This window comes from Schistocerca serialis, chromosome 2 (assembly GCF_023864345.2).
Source record: "Schistocerca serialis cubense isolate TAMUIC-IGC-003099 chromosome 2, iqSchSeri2.2, whole genome shotgun sequence".
Taxonomy (NCBI): Eukaryota; Metazoa; Arthropoda; class Insecta; order Orthoptera; family Acrididae; genus Schistocerca; species Schistocerca serialis.
Window position 1 is genome coordinate 1132692579 of NC_064639.1, and position 22951 is coordinate 1132715529.

The 22951-nt window shown below is 46.1% G+C and overlaps 1 protein-coding gene across 1 annotated transcript in view; it reads right to left on the reverse strand.

The window, feature by feature from the left end:
• The window catches only part of LOC126458596 (leukocyte elastase inhibitor-like), a 164096-nt gene that overhangs the window by 28735 nt on the left and 112410 nt on the right, over window positions 1-22951 (reverse strand). The window contains exon 2 of the mRNA XM_050095749.1: window positions 7521-7871. Within this exon, the coding sequence (XP_049951706.1) occupies window positions 7521-7862 (342 nt within the window). The 5' untranslated portion in view covers window positions 7863-7871. The remainder of the gene's footprint in view (window positions 1-7520; window positions 7872-22951) is intronic.

Below are 22951 nucleotides of genomic sequence, written 5' to 3' on the forward strand. Positions count from 1 at the left end.
TGAGGATAGTAGGAACCGACCACCGGCCCTGAGGATAGTGGAATACTGACCACTCCCGCTGAGGCTAATAGCATACCGACAACTACAACCGAGGCTAGTAGCCTAGTGACCACTACAACCGAGGCTAGTAGGCTACCGACCAGTGCCACAGAGGTTAATAGGCTATCAACTGTTGCCACAGAGGACTGTGGGCTAATGACTGCTGTCACAGAGGATAGAAGGCTGCCACCATCTGTGACAGAGGATGGAAGGCTACTAACAGCTGTCACGGAATATGGAGTATAGTAGGCTACCAATTACTGGAGGATAATAGGGTGCCAAAAAGCACCGTGAAGGATAGCAGGTTACTGACCACCACCATGAAGGATAGTAGGCTACCGACCGCCACCATGAACGACAGTAGGCTACTAACCAACATCACAGAAGATGGTTATCTAGCAAATACCTGCAGAAGAATAGTAGGCTACTGACTGCTGCCATGGAGGATAGTAGGCTATTGACTGCTGCCATGGCGGATAGTAAACTGCTGACAGCTGCCATGGAGGACAGTAGGCTACTGACTGCTGCCATAGAGGACAGTAGGCTACTGACTGCTGTCATGGAGGATAGTAGGATACTGACTACTGCCATGGAGGACAGTAGGCTACTGACTGCTGGCATGGAGGATAGTAGGCTACTGACTGCTGCCATAGAGGATAGTTGGCTACTGAGTGCTGCCATGGAGGATAGTAGGCTACTGACTGCTGCCATGGAGTATAGTAGGGTACTGGCTGCTGCCATGGAGGACAGTAGGCTACTGACTGCTGGCATGGAGGACAGTAGGCTACTGACAGATGCCATGGAGGATAGTAGGGTACTGGCCACTGCCATGGAGGACAGTAGGCTACTGACTGCTGCCATGGAGGACAGTAGACTACTGACTGCTGCCATGGAGGACAGTAGGATACTAACTGCTGCCATGGAGGATAGCAGGGTACTGGCTGCTGCCATGGAGGACAATAGGCTACTGACTGCTGCCATGGAGGATAGTAGGCTACTGACTGCTGCCATAGAGGATAGTTGGCTACTGACTGCTGCCATGGAGGATAGTAGGGTACCGACTACTGCCATGGAGGACAGTAGGCTACTGACTGCTGCCATGGAGGATAGTAGGCTATTGACTGCTGCCATGGCGGATAGTAAGCTGCTGACAGCTGCCATGGAGGACAGTAGGCTACTGACTGCTACCATAGAGGACAGTAGGCTACTGACTGCTGTCATGGAGGATAGTAGGATACTGACTACTGCCACGGAGGACAGTAGGCTACTGACTGCTGCCATGGAGGATAGTAGGCTACTGACTGCTGCCATAGAGGATAGTTGGCTACTGAGTGCTGCCATGGAGGATAGTAGGCTACTGACTGCTGCCATGGAGGATAGTAGGGTACTGGCTGCTGGCATGGAGGACAGTAGGCTACTGACTGCTGGTATGGAGGACAGTAGGCTACTGACAGATGCCATGGAGGATAGTAGGGTACTGGCCACTGCCATGGAGGACAGTAGGCTACTGACTGCTGCCATGGAGGACAGTAGGCTACTGACTGCTGCCATGGAGGACAGTAGGATACTGACTGCTGCCATGGAGGATAGCAGGGTACTGGCTGCTGCCATGGAGGATAGCAGGGTACTGACTGCTGCCATGGAGGATAGTAGGCTACTGACTGCTGCCATAGAGGATAGTTGGCTACTGACTGCTGCCATGGAGGATAGTAGGGTACCGACTACTGCCATGGAGGACAGTAGGCTACTGACTGCTGGCATGGAGGATAGTAGGGTACTGGCTGCTGCCATGGAGGACAGTAGGCTACTGACTGCTGGCATGGAGGATAGTAGGCTACTGACTGCTGCCATAGAGGATAGTTGGCTACTGACTGCTGCCATGGAGGATAGTAGGCTCTTGACTGCTGCCATGGAGGATAGTAGGGTACTGGCTGCTGCCATTGAGGACAGTAGGCTACTGACTACTTCCATGGAGGATAGTAGGCTACTGACTGCTGCCATGGAGGATAGTAGGGTACTGGCTGCTGCCATGGAGGACAGTAGGCTACTGACTGCTGGCATGGAGGACAGTAGGCTACTGACAGCTGCCATGGAGGACAGTAGGGTACTGGACGCTGCCATGGAGGACAGTAGGCTACTGACTGCTGCCATGCAGGACAGTAGGCTACTGACTGCTGCCATAGAGGATAGTTGGCTACTGACTGCTGCCATGGAGGATAGTACGGTACCGACTACTGCCATGGAGGACAGTAGGCTACTGACTGCTGCCATGGAGGATAGTAGGCTACTGACTGCTGGCATGGAGGACAGTAGGCTACTGACTGCTGCCATGGAGGATAGTAGGGTACTGGACGCTGCCATGGAGGATAGTAGGCTACTGACTGCTGCCATGGAGGATAGTAGGGTACTGGCTGCTGCCATAGAGGATAGTTGGCTACTGACTGCTGCCATGGAGGATAGTAGGGTACTGACTACTGCCATGGAGGACAGTAGGCTACTGACTGCTGGCATGGAGGATAGTAGGATACTGACTGCTACCATGGAGGACACTAGGCTACTGAATGCTGCCATGGAGGATAGTAGGGTACTGGACGCTGCCATGGAGGACAGTAGGCTACTGACTGCTGCCATGGAGGACAGTAGGCTATCGACCGCTGGCATGGAGGACAGTAGGCTACTGACTGCTGCCATGGAGGATAGTAGGCTACTGACTGCTGCCATGGAGGACAGTAGGCTACTGACTGCTGCCATGGAGGATAGTAGGCTACTGACTGCTCCCATGGAGGACAGTAGGCTACTGACTGCTGCCATGGAGGATAGTAGGCTACTGACTGCTGCCATGGAGGATAGTAGGCTACTGACTGCTGCCATGGAGGATAGTAGGCTACTGACTGCTGCCATGGAGGACAGTAGGCTACTGACTGCTGCCATGGAGGATAGTAGGCTACTGACCGCTGGCATGGAGGACAGTAGGCTACTGACTGCTGCCATGGAGGATAGTAGGCTACTGACTGCTGCCATGGAGGACAGTAGGCTACTGACTGCTGCCATGGAGGATAGTAGGCTACTGACCGCTGGCATGGAGGACAGTAGGCTACTGACTGCTGCCATGGAGGACAGTAGGCTACTGACCGCTGGCATGGAGGACAGTAGGCTACTGACTGCTGCCATGGAGGATAGTAGGCTACTGACTGCTGCCATGGAGGACAGTAGGCTACTGACTGCTGCCATGGAGGATAGTAGGCTACTGACCGCTGGCATGGAGGACAGTAGGCTACTGACTGCTGCCATGGAGGATAGTAGGCTACTGACTGCTGCCATGGAGGACAGTAGGCTACTGACCGCTGGCATGGAGGACAGTAGGGTACTGGCTGCTGCCATGGAGGACAGTAGGCTACTGACTGCTGCCATGGAGGATAGTAGGGTACTGGACGCTGCCATGGAGGACAGTAGGCTACTGACTGCTGCCATGGAGGATAGTAGGCTACTGACTGCTGCCATGGAGGATAGTAGGGTACTGGCTGCTGCCATGGAGGACAGTAGGCTACTGACTGCTGGCATGGAGGACAGTAGGCTACTGACAGCTGCCATGGAGGGTAGTAGGGTACTGGACGCTGCCATGGAGGACAGTAGGCTACTGACTGCTGCCATGCAGGACAGTAGGCTACTGACCGCTGCCATAGAGGATAGTTGGCTACTGACTGCTGCCATGGAGGATAGTAGGGTACCGACTACTGCCATGGAGGACAGTAGGCTACTGACTGCTGCCATGGAGGATAGTAGGCTACTGACTGCTGGCATGGAGGACAGTAGGCTACTGACTGCTGCCATGGAGGATAGTAGGGTACTGGACGCTGCCATGGAGGACAGTAGGCTACTGACTGCTGCCATGGAGGATAGTAGGGTACTGGCTGCTGCCATAGAGGATAGTTGGCTACTGACTGCTGCCATGGAGGATAGTAGGGTACTGACTACTGCCATGGAGGACAGTAGGCTACTGACTGCTGGCATGGAGGATAGTAGGATACTGACTGCTACCATGGAGGACAGTAGGCTACTGAATGCTGCCATGGAGGATAGTAGGGTACTGGACGCTGCCATGGAGGACAGTAGGCTCCTGACTGCTGCCATGGAGGACAGTAGGCTACTGACCGCTGGCATGGAGGACAGTAGGATACTGACTGCAGCCATGGAGGATAGTAGGCTACTGACTGCTGCCATAGAGGATAGTTGGCTACTGACTGCTGCCATGGAGGATAGTAGGGTACTGACTACTGCCATGGAGGATAGTCGGCTACTGACTGCTGCCATGGAGGATAGTAGGGTACTGGACGCTGCCATGGAGGACAGTAGGCTACTGACTGCTGCCATGGAGGATAGTAGGGTACTGGATGCTGCCATAGAGGATAGTTGGCTACTGACTGCTGCCATGGAGGATAGTAGAGTACTGACTACTGCCATGGAGGACAGTAGGCTACTGACTGCTGGCATGGAGGATAGTAGGCTACTGACTGATGCCATGGAGGACAGTAGGCTACTGACTGCTGCCATGGAGGACAGTAGGGTACTGGTTGCTGCCATGGAGGACAGTAGGCTACTGACTGCTGGCATGGAGGACAGTAGGATACTGACTGCTGCCATGGAGGATAGTAGGCTACTGACTGCTGCCATGGAGGATAGTTGGCTACTGACTGCTGCCATGGAGGATAGTAGGGTACCGACTACTGCCATGGAGGACAGTAGGCTACTGACTGCTGCCATGGAGGATAGTAGGCTACTGACTGCTGCCATGGAGGATAGTAGGGTACTGGCTGCTGCCATGGAGGACAGTAGGCTACTCACTTCTGGCATAGAGGATAGTAGGGTACTGACTACTGCCATGGAGGACAGTAGGATACTGACTGCTGCCATGGAGGATAGTAGGGTACTGGCTGCTGCCATGGAGGACAGTAGGCTACTGACTGCTGGCATGGTGGATAGTAGGCCACTCACTGCTGCCATGCAGGATAGTAGGGCACTGACTGTTGGCATGGAGCACAGTAGGCTACTGACTGCTGCCATGGAGGATAGTAGGCTACTGACTGCTGCCATGGAGGACAGTAGGCTACTCACTTCTGGCATAGAGGACAGTAGGCTACCGACTGCTGCGATGGAGGACAGTAGGGCACTGACTGCTGCCATGGAGGACAGTAGGGTAATGGCTGCTGGCATGGAGGATAGTAGGCTACTGACTGCTGCCATGGAGGACAGTAGGCTACTCACTTCTGGCATAGAGGACAGTAGGCTACTGACTGCTGCCATGGAGGACAGTAGGATACTGACTGCTGCCATGGAGGATAGTAGGGTACTGGCTGCTGCCATGGAGGACAGTAGGCTACTGACTGCTGGCATGGTGGATAGTAGGCCACTCACTGCTGCCATGGAGGATAGTAGGGCACTGACTGTTGGCATGGAGCACAGTAGGCTACTGACTGCTGCCATGGAGGACAGTAGGCTACTCACTTCTGGCATAGAGGACAGTAGGCTACTGACTGCTGCCATGGAGGACAGTAGGGTACTGACTGCTGCCATGGAGGACAGTAAGGTACTGGTTGCTGGCATGGAGGACAGTAGGCTACTGACTGCTGCCATCTAGGACAGTAGGGTACTGACTGCTGGCATGGAGGATAGTAGGGTACTGGCTGCTGCCATGGAGGACAATAGGCTACTGACTGCTGGCATGGTGGATAGTAGGCCACTCACTGCTGCCATGGAGGATAGTTGGCTACTGACTGCTGCCATGGAGGACAGTAGGGTACTGGTTGCTGGCATGGAGGACAGTAGGCTACTGGCTGCTGCCATGGAGGATAGTAGGGTACTGACTGCTGGCATGGAGGATAGTAGGGTACTGACTGCTGGCATGGAGGATAGTAGAGTACTGGCTGCTGCCATGGAGGACAGTAGGCTACTGACTGCTGGCATGGTGGATAGTAGGCCACTCACTGCTGCCATGGAGGATAGTAGGGCACTGACTGTTGTCATGGAGCACAGTAGGCTACTGACTGCTGCCATGGAGGATAGTAGGCTACTGACTGCTGCCATGGAGGACAGTAGGCTACTCACTTCTGGCATAGAGGACAGTAGGCTACTGACTGCTGCCATGGAGGACAGTAGGCTACTGACTGCTGCCATGGAGGACAGTGGGGTACTGGTTGCTGGCATGGAGGACAGTAGGCTACTGACTGCTGCCATGGAGGATAGTAGGGTACTGACTGCTGGCATGGAGGACAGTAGGCTACTGACTGCTGCCATGGAGGATAGTAGGGTACTGGCTACTGCCATGGAGGATAGTAGGCTACTGACTGCTGCCATGGAGGATAGTAGGCTACTGACTGCTGCCATGGAGGATAGTAGGCCACTCACTGCTGCCATGGAGGATAGTAGGGCACTGACTGTTGGCATGGAGCACAGTAGGCTACTGACTGCTGCCATGGAGGATAGTAGGCTACTGACTGCTGCCATGGAGGACAGTAGGCTACTCACTTCTGGCATAGAGGACAGTAGGCTACTGACTGCTGCCATGGAGGACAGTAGGCTACTGACTGCTGCCATGGAGGACAGTGGGGTACTGGTTGCTGGCATGGAGGACAGTAGGCTACTGACTGCTGCCATGGAGGATAGTAGGGTACTGGCTGCTGCCATGGAGGACAGTAGGCTACTGACTGCTGGCATGGTGGATAGTAGGCCACTCACTGCTGCCATGGAGGATAGTAGGGCACTGACTATTGTCGTGGAGCACAGTAGGCTACTGACTGCTGCCATGGAGGACAGTAGGCTACTGACTGCTGCCATGGAGGACAGTAGGCTACTCACTTCTGGCATAGAGGACAGTAGGCTACTGACTGCTGCCATGGAGGACAGTAGGCTACTGACTGCTGCCATGGAGGACAGTGGGGTACAGGTTGCTGGCATGGAGGACAGTAGGCTACTGACTGCTGCCATGGAGGATAGTAGGGTACTGACTGCTGGCATGGAGGATAGTAGGGTACTAGCTACTGCCATGGAGGACAGTAGGCTACTGACTGCTGCCATGGAGGATAGTAGGGTACTGGCTGCTGCCATGGAGGACAATAGGCTACTGACTGCTGCCATGGAGGACAGTAGGCTACTGACTGCTGCCATGGAGGACAGTAGGCTACTCACTTCTGGCATAGAGGACAGTAGGCTACTGACTGCTGCCATGGAGGACAGTAGGGTACTGACTGCTGCGATGGAGGACAGTAGGCTACTGACTGCTGCCATGGAGGACAGTGGGGTACTGGTTGCTGGGATGGAGGACAGTAGGCTACTGACTGCTGCCATGGAGGATAGTAGGGTACTGGCTACTGCCATGGAGGATAGTAGGCTACTGACTGCTGCCATGGAGAATAGTAGGCTACTGACTGCTGTCGTGGATGACAGCAGGCTGTTAGCAGTCCTCAAGGAGGCGAGTGCCGACTCACCGTCGAGGAGTTGATGGCGCGCAGCGTGTCTCCTAGCTGCACCCAGTAGGTGCGGTACGAGGAGGAGCCCTGGCCGAGCAGGGCGGCGAGCTGGTGGGCCGTGGGGCCCTTGGCGCCCACCTGGAGCGCGGACAGCACGGTGGCGATGCCAAGCGGCGACAGCACCACGTTGTCCTGCCCCGGGAAGGCAGTGAGCAGCGTCGTGGCCAGTCCCGCTATGCCAGAGCTGACGTCCGTGCTGCCCGCGCCACCCACGTTCGCGGACGCCGACGAAGGGGCGCGGAACACGTAGGCCGTGCTGGGCGCCCACAGCGCCAACACGACTAGAGCCACCGCTCTCATTGTGAGCACCTGTTAACAGCACAGCAGGGTGCAGTCAGTAGGCGACGCCTGCGTGCTTCAGAGCTGGCTGCAGCTGTTCACTGTTACAGGTGAAGAAGTGTGCTCAGACTTAAATTCAATTGCAGGCAAAATTAATAAAAAGGAAATAGTGTCAGCCTGTGTTGAGGACGAGGGTGGAATTTATCACTTGTGCCACTTAATGCACTACTGGCCATTGAAATTGCTACACCAAGAAGAAATGCAGATGATAAACGCTCATTCATTGGACAAATATATCACACTAGAACTGACATGTGATTACATTTTCACGAAATTGGTGTGCATAGATTCTGAGAAATCAGTATCCAGAACAACCACCTCTGGTCGTAATATCGGCATTGATACGCCTGGGCATTGAGTCAAACAGAGCTCGGATGACGTGTATAGGTACAATACCCCCGCAGCTTCAACACGATACCACAGTTCAATCAACAGTAGTGACTGGCGTATTGTGACGAGCCAGTTGCTCGGCCACCATTGGCCAGACGTTTTCAATTGGTGAGAGACCTGGAGAATGTGCTGACCAGGGCAGCAGTCGAACATTTTCTGTATCCAGAAAGGCCCGTACAGGTCCTGCAACATGCGGTCGTGCATTATCCTGCTGAAATGTAGGGTTTTGCAGGGATCGAATGAAGGGTAGAGCCACAGGTCGTAACACATCTGAAATGTAACGTCATCGCCATACTGGCGTATCACCTGGCGTGATGGTATGGGTTGCCATTGGTTACACGTCTCGGTCACTTCTTGTTCGCATTGACGGCACTTTGAACAGTGGACGTTACATTTCAGATGTGTTATGACCCGTGGCTCTACCCTTCATTCGATCCTTGCGAAACCCTATATTTCAGCGGGATAATGCACGACCACGTGTTGCAGGTCCTGTACGGGCCTTTCTCGATACAGAAAATGTTCGACTGCTGCCCTGGCCAACACATTCTCCAGATTTTTTACAAATTGAAAACGCCTGGTGAATGGTGGCCGAGCAACTTGCTCGTTACAATACGCCAGTCACTACTCTTGATGAACTGTGGTATCGTGTTGAAGCTGCATGGGCAGCTGTACCTGTACATGGCATGCAAGCTCTGCTTCACTCAATGCCCAGGCGTATCAAAGCCGTTATTATGGCCAGAGGTGGTTGTTCAGGGTACTGATTTCTCAGGATCTATGCACCCAAATTGTGTGAAAATGTAATTACATGTCAGTTCTAGTATAATATATTTGTCTCATGAATACCCATTTATCATCTGCATTTCTTCTTGGTGTAGCAATTTTAATGTATTTACTCTCCGCATATCCATCTTCGATAGATCATGAGACGATAGCTGTTACTATACCTTTATGCCGATTCAGCCTTTATGGCCCATTCAGCCTGTTTATAGGTCTTATTTTATTAATAATCATTTTAGGTGTTATATTGCACTATGTTGTGGTCTATCATTGATACCAGGTGACCATGTTGATAGTGAGTGATACCAGACAATCAAAATTATACATCTCATAGAGGGGACAAAATGCTTTACATTCTTCCCTACGTAGCTGATGTGCTGGCGCCGTTCGCTCCATAAACAGGAAAAAAGGTTCAACGTAGTGGACATCAATTTTTTGCCTCTCTACTAGATTATGACTACAGTTATCCACTTGATCACCTGGTATCATAGACAGGCCTGAAGAGGGTGTAATATTACACCGAAATCGACTTTAACTAAATAAGACCTACACATAGAGCAGAAGGTGCCACCCATTATTTATGTTAACGGAACAGGTGAATGCACATTTGCTTTGTACAGGAAGTCCCAAAAAGAACGACCCGATTTTAAATAAAATTATTTATTAGGACAAAGGGCTTAACACCAAGAAATTGCATACCAAATTACTGAGAAAAGACAGAAGTCTATAAAAATCCATCATATATGTTCAATTTGTCCTCCATTGGCTGCACTGACGACATCTAGCCGATAGCCGAATTCATCACAAACTGAGCGAAGGTGTCTTCTGTCACTGAAGCCACAGCAGCTGATATTCTGGTTTTTAGTTCATCAATGTCACGAGGTAAGGGAGGAACGTAAACACATTGTTTAACATATCCACAAAGGAAGAAATCACACGGTGTTAAGTCAGGGGAGACTGGCTGTATGCTCCAGGTCAGCGCTCGTAGCGACATCTAGAGGATTTTTTCTGAAACTCTAGACTACGCCGATTACATCTAGCGCTGTTTCAGTTACCTAGTGAAATTTGTCTCAATATTATTACAAGTTAAAATCGGGTCATTCTTTTTGGGACACCCTGTGTTTTAATCTTACAGAATCCAAACTACACTCATGACGATGCTATTTGCAGATGACAAGGTAATTATTTCTTATAGTCAAAATAATCTACTAAAGTTTTGAACAACCATGTCTTGCACAATAAAAACCAGTCCTGTTCAGACAGCTCAGCAAGCTTTTTTTTCTCTTCCTTCGCTCGAGCAGCAGTACCTGACTGGGACCTGGAAAATTATGTGACAGTGATTTCAGTAATCCAGATGGAAGCCACATTGAATCAGAATGCCTACATCAAAATACTGCACAGGTTTTCAAACCATGGTCACGGCTACCAGGGGCGTTGGCGCCTTACAGTAGCGGCGTCGTGTAGTTTCATATAACTAATAATTTTGGATTGCTTGCTTTCTGGGTAAAGGACCAACTTGCGCTAGTAGTGATATCTAGCGGGCCGGTGAGTAAGTGTTCTTATTATGACAGTTTGGTAGATGGCAACCGAATCGTACTACATGTCTCATTTGTTCTTATTCAGTATCTAACAGTTCTAAAGTTAGTTTTGTCGGATACAGATTGTTTTTAATTGTTGTATGCCTTCTGTGATTTGTATTTGCCAAAATGAACAAATTTGAACTGCACGTACGAAACACGAAATTTCGAGTGTATGATGCAGTTCTAAAGATGAAAATGCAGGTAATATGACGAAAGTTACGTGAATTTAGGTATTATATGTACTACTGTTGAAAATGGACAACGACTACGGTGTGCCATTTGTTTCAAACACCTAGCTACTGAAAGCGTGCTTCCTAATAACATGAAGCGACATTTGGAATCAAACCAAGGTAGTTTAGTAAGCAAACTACGAAAACACTTTGACGGAAAAAAAACTTTGGCCATACAAGCTACGATTCCTACAAAGGCTGTTCTTTCACCTTACAATGTTGGCTACCGTGTAGCAAAGAGCAAGAAACCTCACACATAACGGAGGACCTTGTTTTAGATGCTGATCTCGACATGGTATATATTATGATAAGTGAGTCAGCTGTCAAGCAACTTGCAAGTGTGACTTTGTCAGACAGCGCCATTACTCGTCAAATACTCGATATGGCGGACGATATTAATGTTCAGTTAGTTGAAAAAGTCAAAGGTGATGGTGAATTCGCTATTCAGTTGGATGATGCGTATCTAATTGGTTACGTGCGGTTTATACAATAAATTTCGTGAATATCTACTTTTCTGCAGGAAAATAGCTCTTGGAACAAACGGAACAGACGCCTTTGAAATACTACACTCTTTTGTGGAGAAAACAACATTGAAAGCACTGTAGACATGATGGACGTCGTTAACGTCGGATTGCAAGGTCTGATGCGAAAGAGGCTCCTCATGCTGTTTGGACACACTGTTTTATTCACCGAGAAGCAGTGGTATCAAAAATCATGAGCCCTGGCTTCATGAGGTTCTCCAATCAGTGATCGAAGTGACAAATTTCATTACAAATCCGTCATTTAAATCGAGATGTTTCCAACAAACGTGCGTTCATATGGGGGCTGAGTACGTCCTCAGGATTTATTACAGTGACTCGCGCAAATGTCTTGAAAAGGGTGTATGAACTCAGGAATAAAATTTACTCTTGTCATGTTCAGGAAAATCATTTGAGTTCCCAGAAGCTCGTAGACAGTGGCTTTGTTCTGAAGCTGGCGTATCTTTATGACATCTTTGAAAAACTCAGTTTATTGAATGTATTTCTTCACAGTAATGAGACCAACACACTGTAAGACAAAATTTATGGCTCCAGAAAGGCAATCGTGGAAGGAAAAGTTGGATGACAAAGGCATACAGTATGATTTCCCTACTCTTCACACGGTTTTAGAAGACAGTGAGTTTCAGTCGAGTGAGGAACTGAAATTTGTGTCTGTAAATGATTTAACTGAACTTTGTGAATACTTTCTCAAGTACTTTCCAAAAGAAGATGATCAAAAGAGTTCGTAAAGATCCTTTCTGTACAGAACTTCCATCAACACTTACCACTGAAGAATTACAGTAATTTATCGATATTTCATCAGACTCCACACTGAAATCGAAGTTCGTTTCTTCATTGCTGATTAGGTTTTGGAGACTGGTGAAGCAGGAGTATCTGCAGGTACGTAACTAGGCCTTTTGCGACGGTGTACTGGTGTGAGGTTGGTTTTTCGGTACTAGCAGTCATCAGCACGATGTACAGATCGCAAATGAATGCGGAGGAAGAGATGCGAATCGCAATTTCCACTTGGACCGAGATTTGAAGAACTGAAGGTGAAGAAACAAGCTCGTCCTTTCCATTGTTGTCGTTACAAGAATAAGATGTAATAACATTAAAAGTCGATCAAAATGAATTGTGTCAAGAGCTAATAAAGAAATAATGTTGTTGTTGTTGTGGTCTTCAGTCCTGAGACTGGTTTGATGCAGCTCTCCATGCTACTCTATCCTGTGCAAGCTTCTTCATCTCCCAGTACCTACTGCAACCTTCAGAATCTGCTTAGTGTATTCATCTCTTGGTCTCCCTCTACGATTTTTACCCTCCACGCTGCCCTCCAATGATAAATTTGTGATCCCTTGATGCCTCAAAACATGTCCTACCAACCGATCCCTTCTTCTAGTCAAGTTGTGCCACAAACTTCTCTTCTCCTCAATCCTATTCAATACCTCTTCATTAGTTACGTGATCTACCCACCTTATCTTCAGCATTCTTCTGTAGCACCACATTTCGAAAGCTTCTATTCTCTTCTTGTCCAAACTAGTTATCGTCCATGTCTCACTTCCATACATGGCTACACTCCATACAAATATTTTCAGAAACGACTTCCTGACACCTAAATCTATACTCGATGTTAACAAATTTCTCTTCTTGAGAAACGCTTTCCTTGCCATTGCCAGTCTACATTTTATATCCTCTCTACTTCGACCATCATCGGTTATTTTACTCCCTAAATAGCAAAACTCCTTTACTACTTTAAGTGTCTCATTTCCTAATCTAATTCCCTCAGCATCACCCGACTTAATTTGACTACATTCCATTATCCTCGTTTTGCTTTTGTTGATGTTCATCTTATATCCTCCTTTCAAGACACTGTCCATTCCGTTCAACTGCTCTTCCAAGTCCTTTGCTGTCTCTGACAGAATTACAATGTCATCGGCAAACCTCAAAGTTTTTACTTCTTCTCCATGAATTTTAATATCTACTCCGAATTTTTCTTTTGTTTCCTTTACTGCCTGCTCAATATACAGATTGAATAACATCGGGGAGAGGCTACAACCCTGTCTCAATCCTTTCCCAACCACTGCTTCCCTTTCATGCCCCTCGACTCTTATAACTGCCACCTGGTTTCTGTACAAATTGTAAATAGCCTTTCGCTCCCTGTATTTTACTCCTGCCACCTTCAGAATTTGAAAGAGAGTATTCCAGTCAACACTGTCAAAAGCTTTCTCTAAGTCTACAAATGCTAGAAACGTAGGTTTGCCTTTTCTTAATCTTTGTTCCAAGATAAGTCGCAAGGTCAGTATTGCCTCACGTGTTCCAACATTTCTACGGAATCCAAATTGATCTTCCCCGAGATCGGCTTCTACCAGTTTTTCCATTCGTCTGTAAAGAATCTGCGTTAGTATTTTGCAGCTGTGACTTATTAAACTGATAGTTCGGTAATTTTCACATCTGTCAACACCTGCTTTCTTTGGGATTGGAATTATTATATTCTTCTTGAAGTCTGAGGGTATTTCGCCTGTCTCATACATCGTGCTCACCAGATGGTAGAGTTTTGTCATGACTGGCTCTCCCACGGCCGTCAGTAGTTCCAATGGAATATTGTCTACTCCCGGGGCCTTGTTTCGACTCAGGTCTTTCAGTGCTCTGTCAAACTCTTCACGCAGTATCATATCTCCCATTTCGTCTTCATCTACATCCGCTTCCATTTCTATAATATTGTCCTCAAGTACATCGCCCTTGTATAAACCCTCTATATACTCCTTCCACCTTTCTGCCTTCACTTCTTTGCTTAGAACTGGGTTTCCATCTGAGCTCTTGATATTCATACAAGTGGTTCTCTTCTCTCCAAAGGTCTCTTTAATTTTCCTGTAGGCAGTATCTATTTTACTCCTAGTGAGACCTAGTGAGACAAGCCTCTACATCCTTACATTTGTCCTCTAACCATCCCTGCTTAGCCATTTTGCACTTCCTGTCGATCTCATTTTTGAGACGTTTGTATTCCTTTTTGCCTGCTTCATTTACTGCATTTTTATATTTTCTCCTTTCATCAATTAAATTCCATATTTCTTCTGTTACCCAAGGATTTCTATTAGCCCTCGTCTTTTTACCTACTTGATCGTCTGCTGCCTTCACCACTTCCTCCCTCAAAGCTACCCATTCTTCTTCTACTGTATTTCTTTCCCCCATTCCTGTCAATTGTTCCCTTATGCTCTCCCTGAAACTCTCTACAACCTCTGGTTCTTTCAGTTTATCCAGGTCCCATCTCCTTAAATTGCGACCTTTTTGCAGTTTCTTCAGTTTGAACCTGCAGTTCATAACCAATAGATTGTGGTCAGAATCCACATCTGCCCCAGGAAATGTCTTACAATTTGAAACCTGGTTCCTAAATCTCTGTCTTACCATTATATAATCTATCTGATACCTTTTAGTATCTCCAGGATTCTTCCATGTATACAACCTTCCTTCATGATTCTTGAACCAAGTGTTAGCTATGATTAAGTTATGCTCTGTGCAAAATTCTACAAGGCGGCTTCCTCTTTCATTCCTTCCCCCCAATCCATATTCACCTACTATGTTTCCTTCTATGCCTTTTCCTACTGACGAATTCCAGTCACCTATGACTATTAAATTTTCGTCTCCCTTCACTACCTGAATAATTTCTTTTATCTCATCATACATTTCATCAATTTCTTCATCATCTGCAGAGCTAGTTGGCATATAAACTTGTACTACTGTAGTGGGCATGGGCTTTGTGTCTATCTTGGCCACAATAATGCGTTCACTATGCTGTTTGTAGCAGCTAACCCGCACTCCTATTTTTTTATTCATTATTAAACCTACTCCTGCATTACCCCTATTTGATTTTGTATTTATAACCCTGTAATCACCTGACCAAAAGTCTTGTTCCTCCTGCCACCGAACTTCACTAATTCCCACTACATCTAACTTTAACCTATCCATTTCCCTTTTTAAATTTTCTAACCTACCTGCCCGATTAAGTGATCTGACATTCCTCGCTCCGATCCGTAGAACGCCAGTTTTCTTTCTCCTGATAACGACGTCCTCCTGAGTAGTCCCCGCCAGGAGATCCGAATGGGGGACTATTTTACCTCCGGAATATTTTACCCAAGAGGATGCCATCATCATTTAATCATACAGTAGAGCTGCATGTCCTCGGGAAAAATTACGGCTGTAGTTTCCCCTTGCTTTCAGCCGTTCGCAGTACCAGCACATTAAGGCCGTTTTGGTTAATGTTACAAGGCCAGATCAGTCAATCATCCAGACTGTTGCCCCTGCAACTACTGAAAAGGCTGCTGCCCCTCTTCAGGAACCACATGTTTGTCTGGCCTCTCAACAGATACCCCTCCGTTGTGGTTGCACCTACGGTGCGGCCATGTGTATCGCTGAGGCACGCAAGAAATAATAACTACTGTTATTTTTTTCTGAAACTTTAGTTTATTTACCCCACACTTCGACCCGGATATCATGTGCGAAATGAGCCGCGGTATCTATGTTCAAGTCAGAGGAACTATGGACCCAAAAAATTTGAAAACCACGGAATTAGCGGAAAGGCTATTTTTTCCACAAAAACAGATTCATATCGCTTTAATGAAGTAGTTTCTTGTTACTTATTTCGGTTCTTAGGACTCTGAACACCAATTTAGTTTTAGAACTCAGCGGAAAACTGTTTCACATATCAATTTCGGACCTTGCCTTTGCTTAAAATTAGATTTTCTATGTAATATACAATGCTGATCAGAAAGGAATCAGAAGGCAACAGAACGAACAAAGGTAGCACATATGAATATCTCTACAGTAAACGTAAGCGAGGAATTTCATTGAACGTATTATAACTGATCACCTTGGGAAAAAAATTGAATACGTACTTGCAAATGATTAAATCTTTGATGTACGTATATTCTGTGGTGTCCAGAACAAACCTCCGAATCACCACTGCTTTTTTAAATGGAATATTGTGCTGTTAAGTTGATCCGAATGCACTCTGGAACAAATCGCAACGTTAAACAGCGATAACTTGCTTATTGCCAAGAAATTTACTCCATACAATGAATTTACTGCTTTACTATACACGACTATTGGTATACTCGTGGCGCATAGTGAATACACAATACACATAAAATCCAGTGTGGAGTTGTAGTACTGGCTGTACCCGAATCTCTATTGCTCCGGGGCCATAATATCACATTACGGTTATATCTACTCACTCAACGAACCCAATACTTTTCGCATACCCTTAATGGACACGGCAATTCGCATCCACGATGTGAAGTACTAACCAGGTTTGCGTACTGAGCGCAATTTTTTCAGTGGAATTATCTCAGCGAGATTCTTATTAGACATAGAAGATATAAACTGCTCTTTCCCAGAGCAGTATAGCGCAGCCACAATTAACTGGTTTTGTGTAAAGTCGCAATGCAAATTGTCAGGTAACTTTAGTATAACTGCACCACAAGTACACTGCACCTGAGCTTTGAAAAATGTATGACGTTTTAGAAACAACGCACAAGATGAATAGCAGGCATACATGATTTCTTTCTCTTCTGATTTAACTATTCGTTTCAGTGGATACATGCATATCGTCTGCCGCGATTTACACTTTTATGCTAGAAGGTTAACGGTCAGAGAGCAGCTAGTTTCAGGCAAAAGGCCGTCAGGTTTCGTAAACCATCTACACTCATTTTGTTTCCACATTCTTCTTCATTTTAGGCAATTTTAAATTTATTGGGCTTTAGATTTCGATAAAAATGCAACTCTCATCTTCGTTACACCTTATGGAGGAGAGGAAAAAAACTCAGGTCACCAGTACTTAGACCAGTTTAGTGGCGTGCCAGTCTCTTGTACTTACGTTTTCATTACTCCCAAAATCCTTGACAATCTGTTTTATACACAGAATCTTTTTCTGCCCTTAGAATTTTTCCTATCGACAACTTTTCTTACTCTTGCCTGATACTGTATTTTAGCAACCATTTCTCGTTCATTCTTTTAGAATGAGCTTTGAATGCTGTTATTCCTTTGCCTATTTATTTTTATTTCCTCTCCATTTCGCACTTACTCCAGCATTCTTAGTTTTTAAGATTCTCTTCTGTCGCCACATTTCAAATAAATCTTATTTTACAGCTTCTTCTTCCTCTTTTTCCTCCATGTTTGAATCCCATTCAGACAAGTATTTTCCGAAAATTCTCCCAGAATCTCACATCAGTATTTGATACCAGCAGGGACCTTTTGTCGAAGATGTCTTTCATTGCCTGTAGTACTCTAATTTTGACGCATTCCTTGGTTTGGTCATAACCAAATGACAGTATGAAAGCTGCAACCGGTCAGTATGCATGCTGGTTAGTAAGACGGATGTAGTGTAATATGAAGAGCAGCAGAATGTGGTATAACTGGAGAAGGATTCACCACTAACAGGAAGGGAGGGTAGAGCGTAGAGATAAGTCCGAGAACTATCACACAATCAGCTTAACAGCTCATGCATCTAAGTTTCTGACAAGAGAAATTTGCAGCAGAATGGCAAATATAATTGACGATTTGTTACATGGATATCAGTTTAGTTTTCGCGAGCGGTCTAAGGCGCTGCAGTCATGGACTGTGCGGCTGGTCCCGGCGGAGGTTCGAGTCCTCCCTCGGGCATGGTTGTGCGTGTTTGTCCTTAGTATAATTTAGGTTAAGTCGTGTGTAAGCTTAGGGACTGATGACCTTAGCAGTTAAGTCCCATAATATTTCACACACATTTGAGAATTTTAGTTTTCGAAAACGTAAAGACGCCAGAGAGGCATTTCTGACAATAGAAACAAGATTTAAGATAAATCAAGACATGTTCACAGGATTTGTACACTTAGAATAAAGTTCGACAAGGTGCAAGATGTTCGAAATTCTATGAATAACAGGAGTGAGCTATAGAAAAAGACGGTTAGTATATAATATGTATGTGAACAAAGAAAGAACCATAAGAATGGAAGACCAGGTGTTGAGTGGTACTTAGGTAAATAAATTAGTGAAATCAAAGTGAACTAGAAATTAGAATATAAATGAAAAACTTGGTTTAGTTTAGAGAGTTACATACTTGCATTCAGCGGGCAGAACAGCAGAACAGAAGAGACAATGACCGTGAAGTCAGTAAGTTCCACATAAGCGGGTGCTGTCGATTCAGCCGTCAGGGCATCGCCCGACCGGCTCACGTGTTTCTCAGTTGTCGCATGTGGGCAAAGGCCCTCGCCTACATCCCAAGAGCCAATGACCGACGTTAAGAAGACTCTTCGAGAAGCTTTTCAACGTGACAGAAGAGGCAATGACCGGCTCACGTGTTTCTCAGTCGTCACATGCGGTCAGAGGCCCCCGCCTACATTCCAAGAGCCAATGACCGACGTTAAGAAGATTCTTCGAGAAGCTTTTCAACGTGACAGAAGAGGCAATGGCCGTGAAGTCGTTCACCTCCAGTGAACTGAAGTGAATAAATACGCGAGACGCGGTGGGCCCGACAGATGAAGACAGATGAAGACGGGGACGAAGATGAAGACGGAGATGGAGAGGAGAGACGAGACGAGGGACGAAGAAGGAAGAAAAGAAGAGTAGCAGTAGTTTTCAGTCAGTTTCGGTGCTGAAGACCGTCATGCAAGAAGAGACTGCTTCATGCACAGACGCACCAAGTCCGCCGCTGTAATGGAATAGCAAGCAGCAGTCGCGGCGCCAGAAGACAGAAGTTAAAAGGTATTTGAAGTCTGGTTTTTACATACCCGGGTGACTCGTGAGGACGGGAAGGAGACGGCCTCACATCAGTAGTCACCTGTGAGCTGGGATGAAGAGCTGACAGCCGAAGACTGGCAAGCGGGAGTCCGTGGTTCGAGTCCGCCACACTGGCCTTCTCCCGCCGCACCGCTCCGCTGGCCGACGCAGAACACACGCGGCCGCTTAGAGAAGAGAAACACTGGGACGCCGCACCCAAGGTATCATCCGATGCACGATTTCGCTCGCAATAATTAAACGGGCCACCTCGCGCTGCGCGTCTCCAGTCAACTGGGTGAGACGGCGACACGAGATACACAACGCTACGCGTAATCAGACGCCGCCGCCGCCGCCGCCGCCGCTGCCGCAGCAGAAGACTTCACAAACGCCACAGCTGCCGCTCTCCGAACCAGAACATCCCGTGAGATACAGTTGTACAAATCTTCAATAAAAGTTATCTTATGTAAAAATGATGTTTCATTCGACCTCATACCCGAGCCAAGGGAGAACCCACCCTGCCCACATGTGGTTAAGAGAGAAAAGTTAATTTATTTAATATTTTCACCCTGACAGAATGCTTTAGAATGCTCATCCTGACAACTGACAGCATCAAAAGAGAAAACCCAGTTACATTGAGTGACAGAAGTGTCACATTTAGTAACACAACTGTTACATTTGATGTCAGAAGCCGTTTTAGTTGTTACACAGGAACGAATTGCTCGGATTGAAGAGCGTCTAAAACGGAATGCAGTGTTTCTCCTTTACTGTTCAATTTCTGCCTCGAAGAAGCAACGACAGAAATAAAAGTTATGTTCAGAATTTGGAGTAAGGTTGAGGGTGAAAGGATATCAATAATGAGATTCGCTGATGACATTGTTGTCCGCAGCGAAAACAAGGAAGTATATTGCAGGCTATGCTGAATAGAATGAACTGTCTGCTGAGTACATAATATAGATTAAGGGTAAACCTAAGAAAGACGAAAGTAATGAGGAGTAGCAGAAATTAAATAAGTGAGAAACATATCATCAAAATTCGGAACCCCGGAAGCAAAATAATACAAGATAACATAAAAAGACTGGCACAAGCAAACTGCTACCTTGGAAGCAAAATAATACAAGATGACATAAAAAGACTGGCACAGGTAAACAAGCCATTCCCGGCCAAAGTAAGTCTACTAATGTCAGACATTGAACTTAATTTAAGGATGAAATTTCTGAGGCTGTACATTTGGAACACAGTATTGTGCGGAATTGAATTATGGACTGAGAGAAAACCGAAAAAGTTGATAATGGAAATGTTTGAGATGTGATACAATGAGAGGATGTTGAAAACTACGTGGACTTATTCTCCACAGAATCGGAAAGAGCACAGTCATTGACAAGAAGAAGGGAGATAATTATAGGAAATGCAAGAAAAAGTCCAATTTTTTAATTGGAAATGAAGATCGCTCTTTGTACGCCGCGATCACTGTCTAGAAACTTTTATTATTCCAAGATAAACTGGTTTCAACAGTCTTACGCTGCCTTCGTCTGATTTTATGGAAGTGCCATATTACATTACATGAAGGCAAAACTGTTGAAACCCGTCATCTTAGAAAATTACACAACGATCGCGGAGTACGAAGTACGTTCTTCATTTCCAACCATAACAGATCGCTCCACATAACAACATGCGTATCTTACAACTGTTATTGGTTAGAGAAACACAGCTGGTTATGGAGATAAGTTTTCATTTCGCGTTTTGGTACTTCAGTTGCTGTGGGTTATTTACCGAGTGTCACTTTTTTTAAGTTCACGTTGTGGATTTTTGCTTGAGTTTAAATAACTGAAATTTTAAGCTGAGCTTCTGATTTCTTGGCCCGTTCTTCTGTATCGTTTAAGCGCGCCGCAGGTATTTACAAATTCTTGTGTGCCGATGCGCTACCTGCGTACGATTGTTGTAATGAGAACGCTGCTGCCGCTTGTAGAGAATGGGGCAGAGAATTTCCTAATCACAAAGTGACAGACCCAGGAGTGTTTATCCGTGTTTTGTACGGAGCCGCGTGAGATTGATGCTGTGTTCAGAAGTCAAATTTCATCTGAACGTGCAAATGAACAGAGTGTGGATGACGGAGAATTTGATACTACTAGCACACGCTGAATTTCCGCTCGAATCGGTGTTCCACATACTACAATATGTTGGTCATCATGTATGCACTTCCTATACCATTACCACCAACAGCGGATTTAGCATCTTCGAGAAGGAAATGAAAGTAGGCTTACCGAAATTTTGCCTTTGGATAGTTCCAAATGGCAGATTATTTCCATTCATATCGTGCACTGATGAAGCAGCTTTCATTCCTGGCGACGTCAGTAATACCTTTAACTCACATAATATAAAGCAGAGCAATGGCAACGATAAAAAAAAGATCGCTTTATATGTAAAACAACAGTCGCCGAGTTGACATTTAGTCAGAAAGAAACGTAAGAAATTTCGCAGAGTGCGAAGGAAGTGGCAGATGAAATATTAGCGTGTCTGCAAGATGAGTCAAAGTGCTGTGTAGTGTCGTATATGCTCGACAGTGTGGGCAATGTTCATGAGGAGTATAATGATGATGATATGTGAGGAGTATAATGATGATGATATGTGCTCAGCAAGTGAAAGTGATACCGAAACAAGTGTCGATTCATGCAGTTCATAACTTTTTCGGGCAGGGAGCCACAATACCGTCTCCACTGATACGTAGTAGAGGACAATCATTGTCCGAGGAGCGGCTGCTAAACATAACTACGTAATTGGAAGATCGTCTGCAGCATAGTAAAGGAAATTATGAACAGTTTTCGAGTAAGTCCGCAGCAATAAGACAGTGTAGTGCATAAGATATTGAAGAGAGGACAAGGCGTTCTTATTACAAAAACTGGTCATTGCGAGTTTCAAGGATGTTCGATACAATTTACAGGATGTGCATGATAGTAACATACTACGTTACGCTCATTAAATTGCGCGTGACATAGATTAAGTGATTTCAAGGGAAGCAGTGGATGGCTGCAAAGCTTCAAACAGTGCTACAGAATTGAAAGACGTGAGATAAGGAAATTTCAAAGAAAACGTCAACTCGATGATGCACAGCAAACAGCGGAATATTTGTAAATGAGACAAACAAACTTTCGTTCAGTAAGCAATTTGTCTTCAACTCCGACCAATCGGGATTTGAAAGGAACCCTTTAAATTACAGGTACCAAGAGAGTTGTATTAAGATCAACTAACATCGATGCCTTAAGTTATTCGTATACAATTATCAAGACTGCTAATCTGGACGGTAAAATGGCTGGAAAGTTATCTACTGTGCCTCTAGAAGATGGAGGTGCTCTACCTCCTGTGATTCTTTCTCGTGTGCGTGATCTTGCAAGGGTGGTAGGGAATATTTACGTCACAGCAAGCAAGAGTGGGTAAATGGCCGTAACAGAACTACAACCATGGCGTGAGCACTGCTTTTGGCCAACAGCTGGTAAAAATAACTTGCTTTTTCTTGATTCCTAATCTGGGTGTAAAAATCACACTCTCTTGGAACAAACAATCACTCCTGAAAAGTGTCTGACATTACAGTTCATATCATCTGCAGCCACTGGACAGATTTAGCCCCTGTGTGTTTGTTTTTCCATACCTATAAAACATATTATCGCACTATCTGCAGTTACACCTGAAAGGATAGCAAGTTTCACGATAAGGTCCACGACAGACTTGTTTGTCATTCGATTGCATGCCATCACGTTTCATCAGTTCCCATCAACCTGTTATACCAATGTGATTCTATATGAATTCTTTAAGAGTGG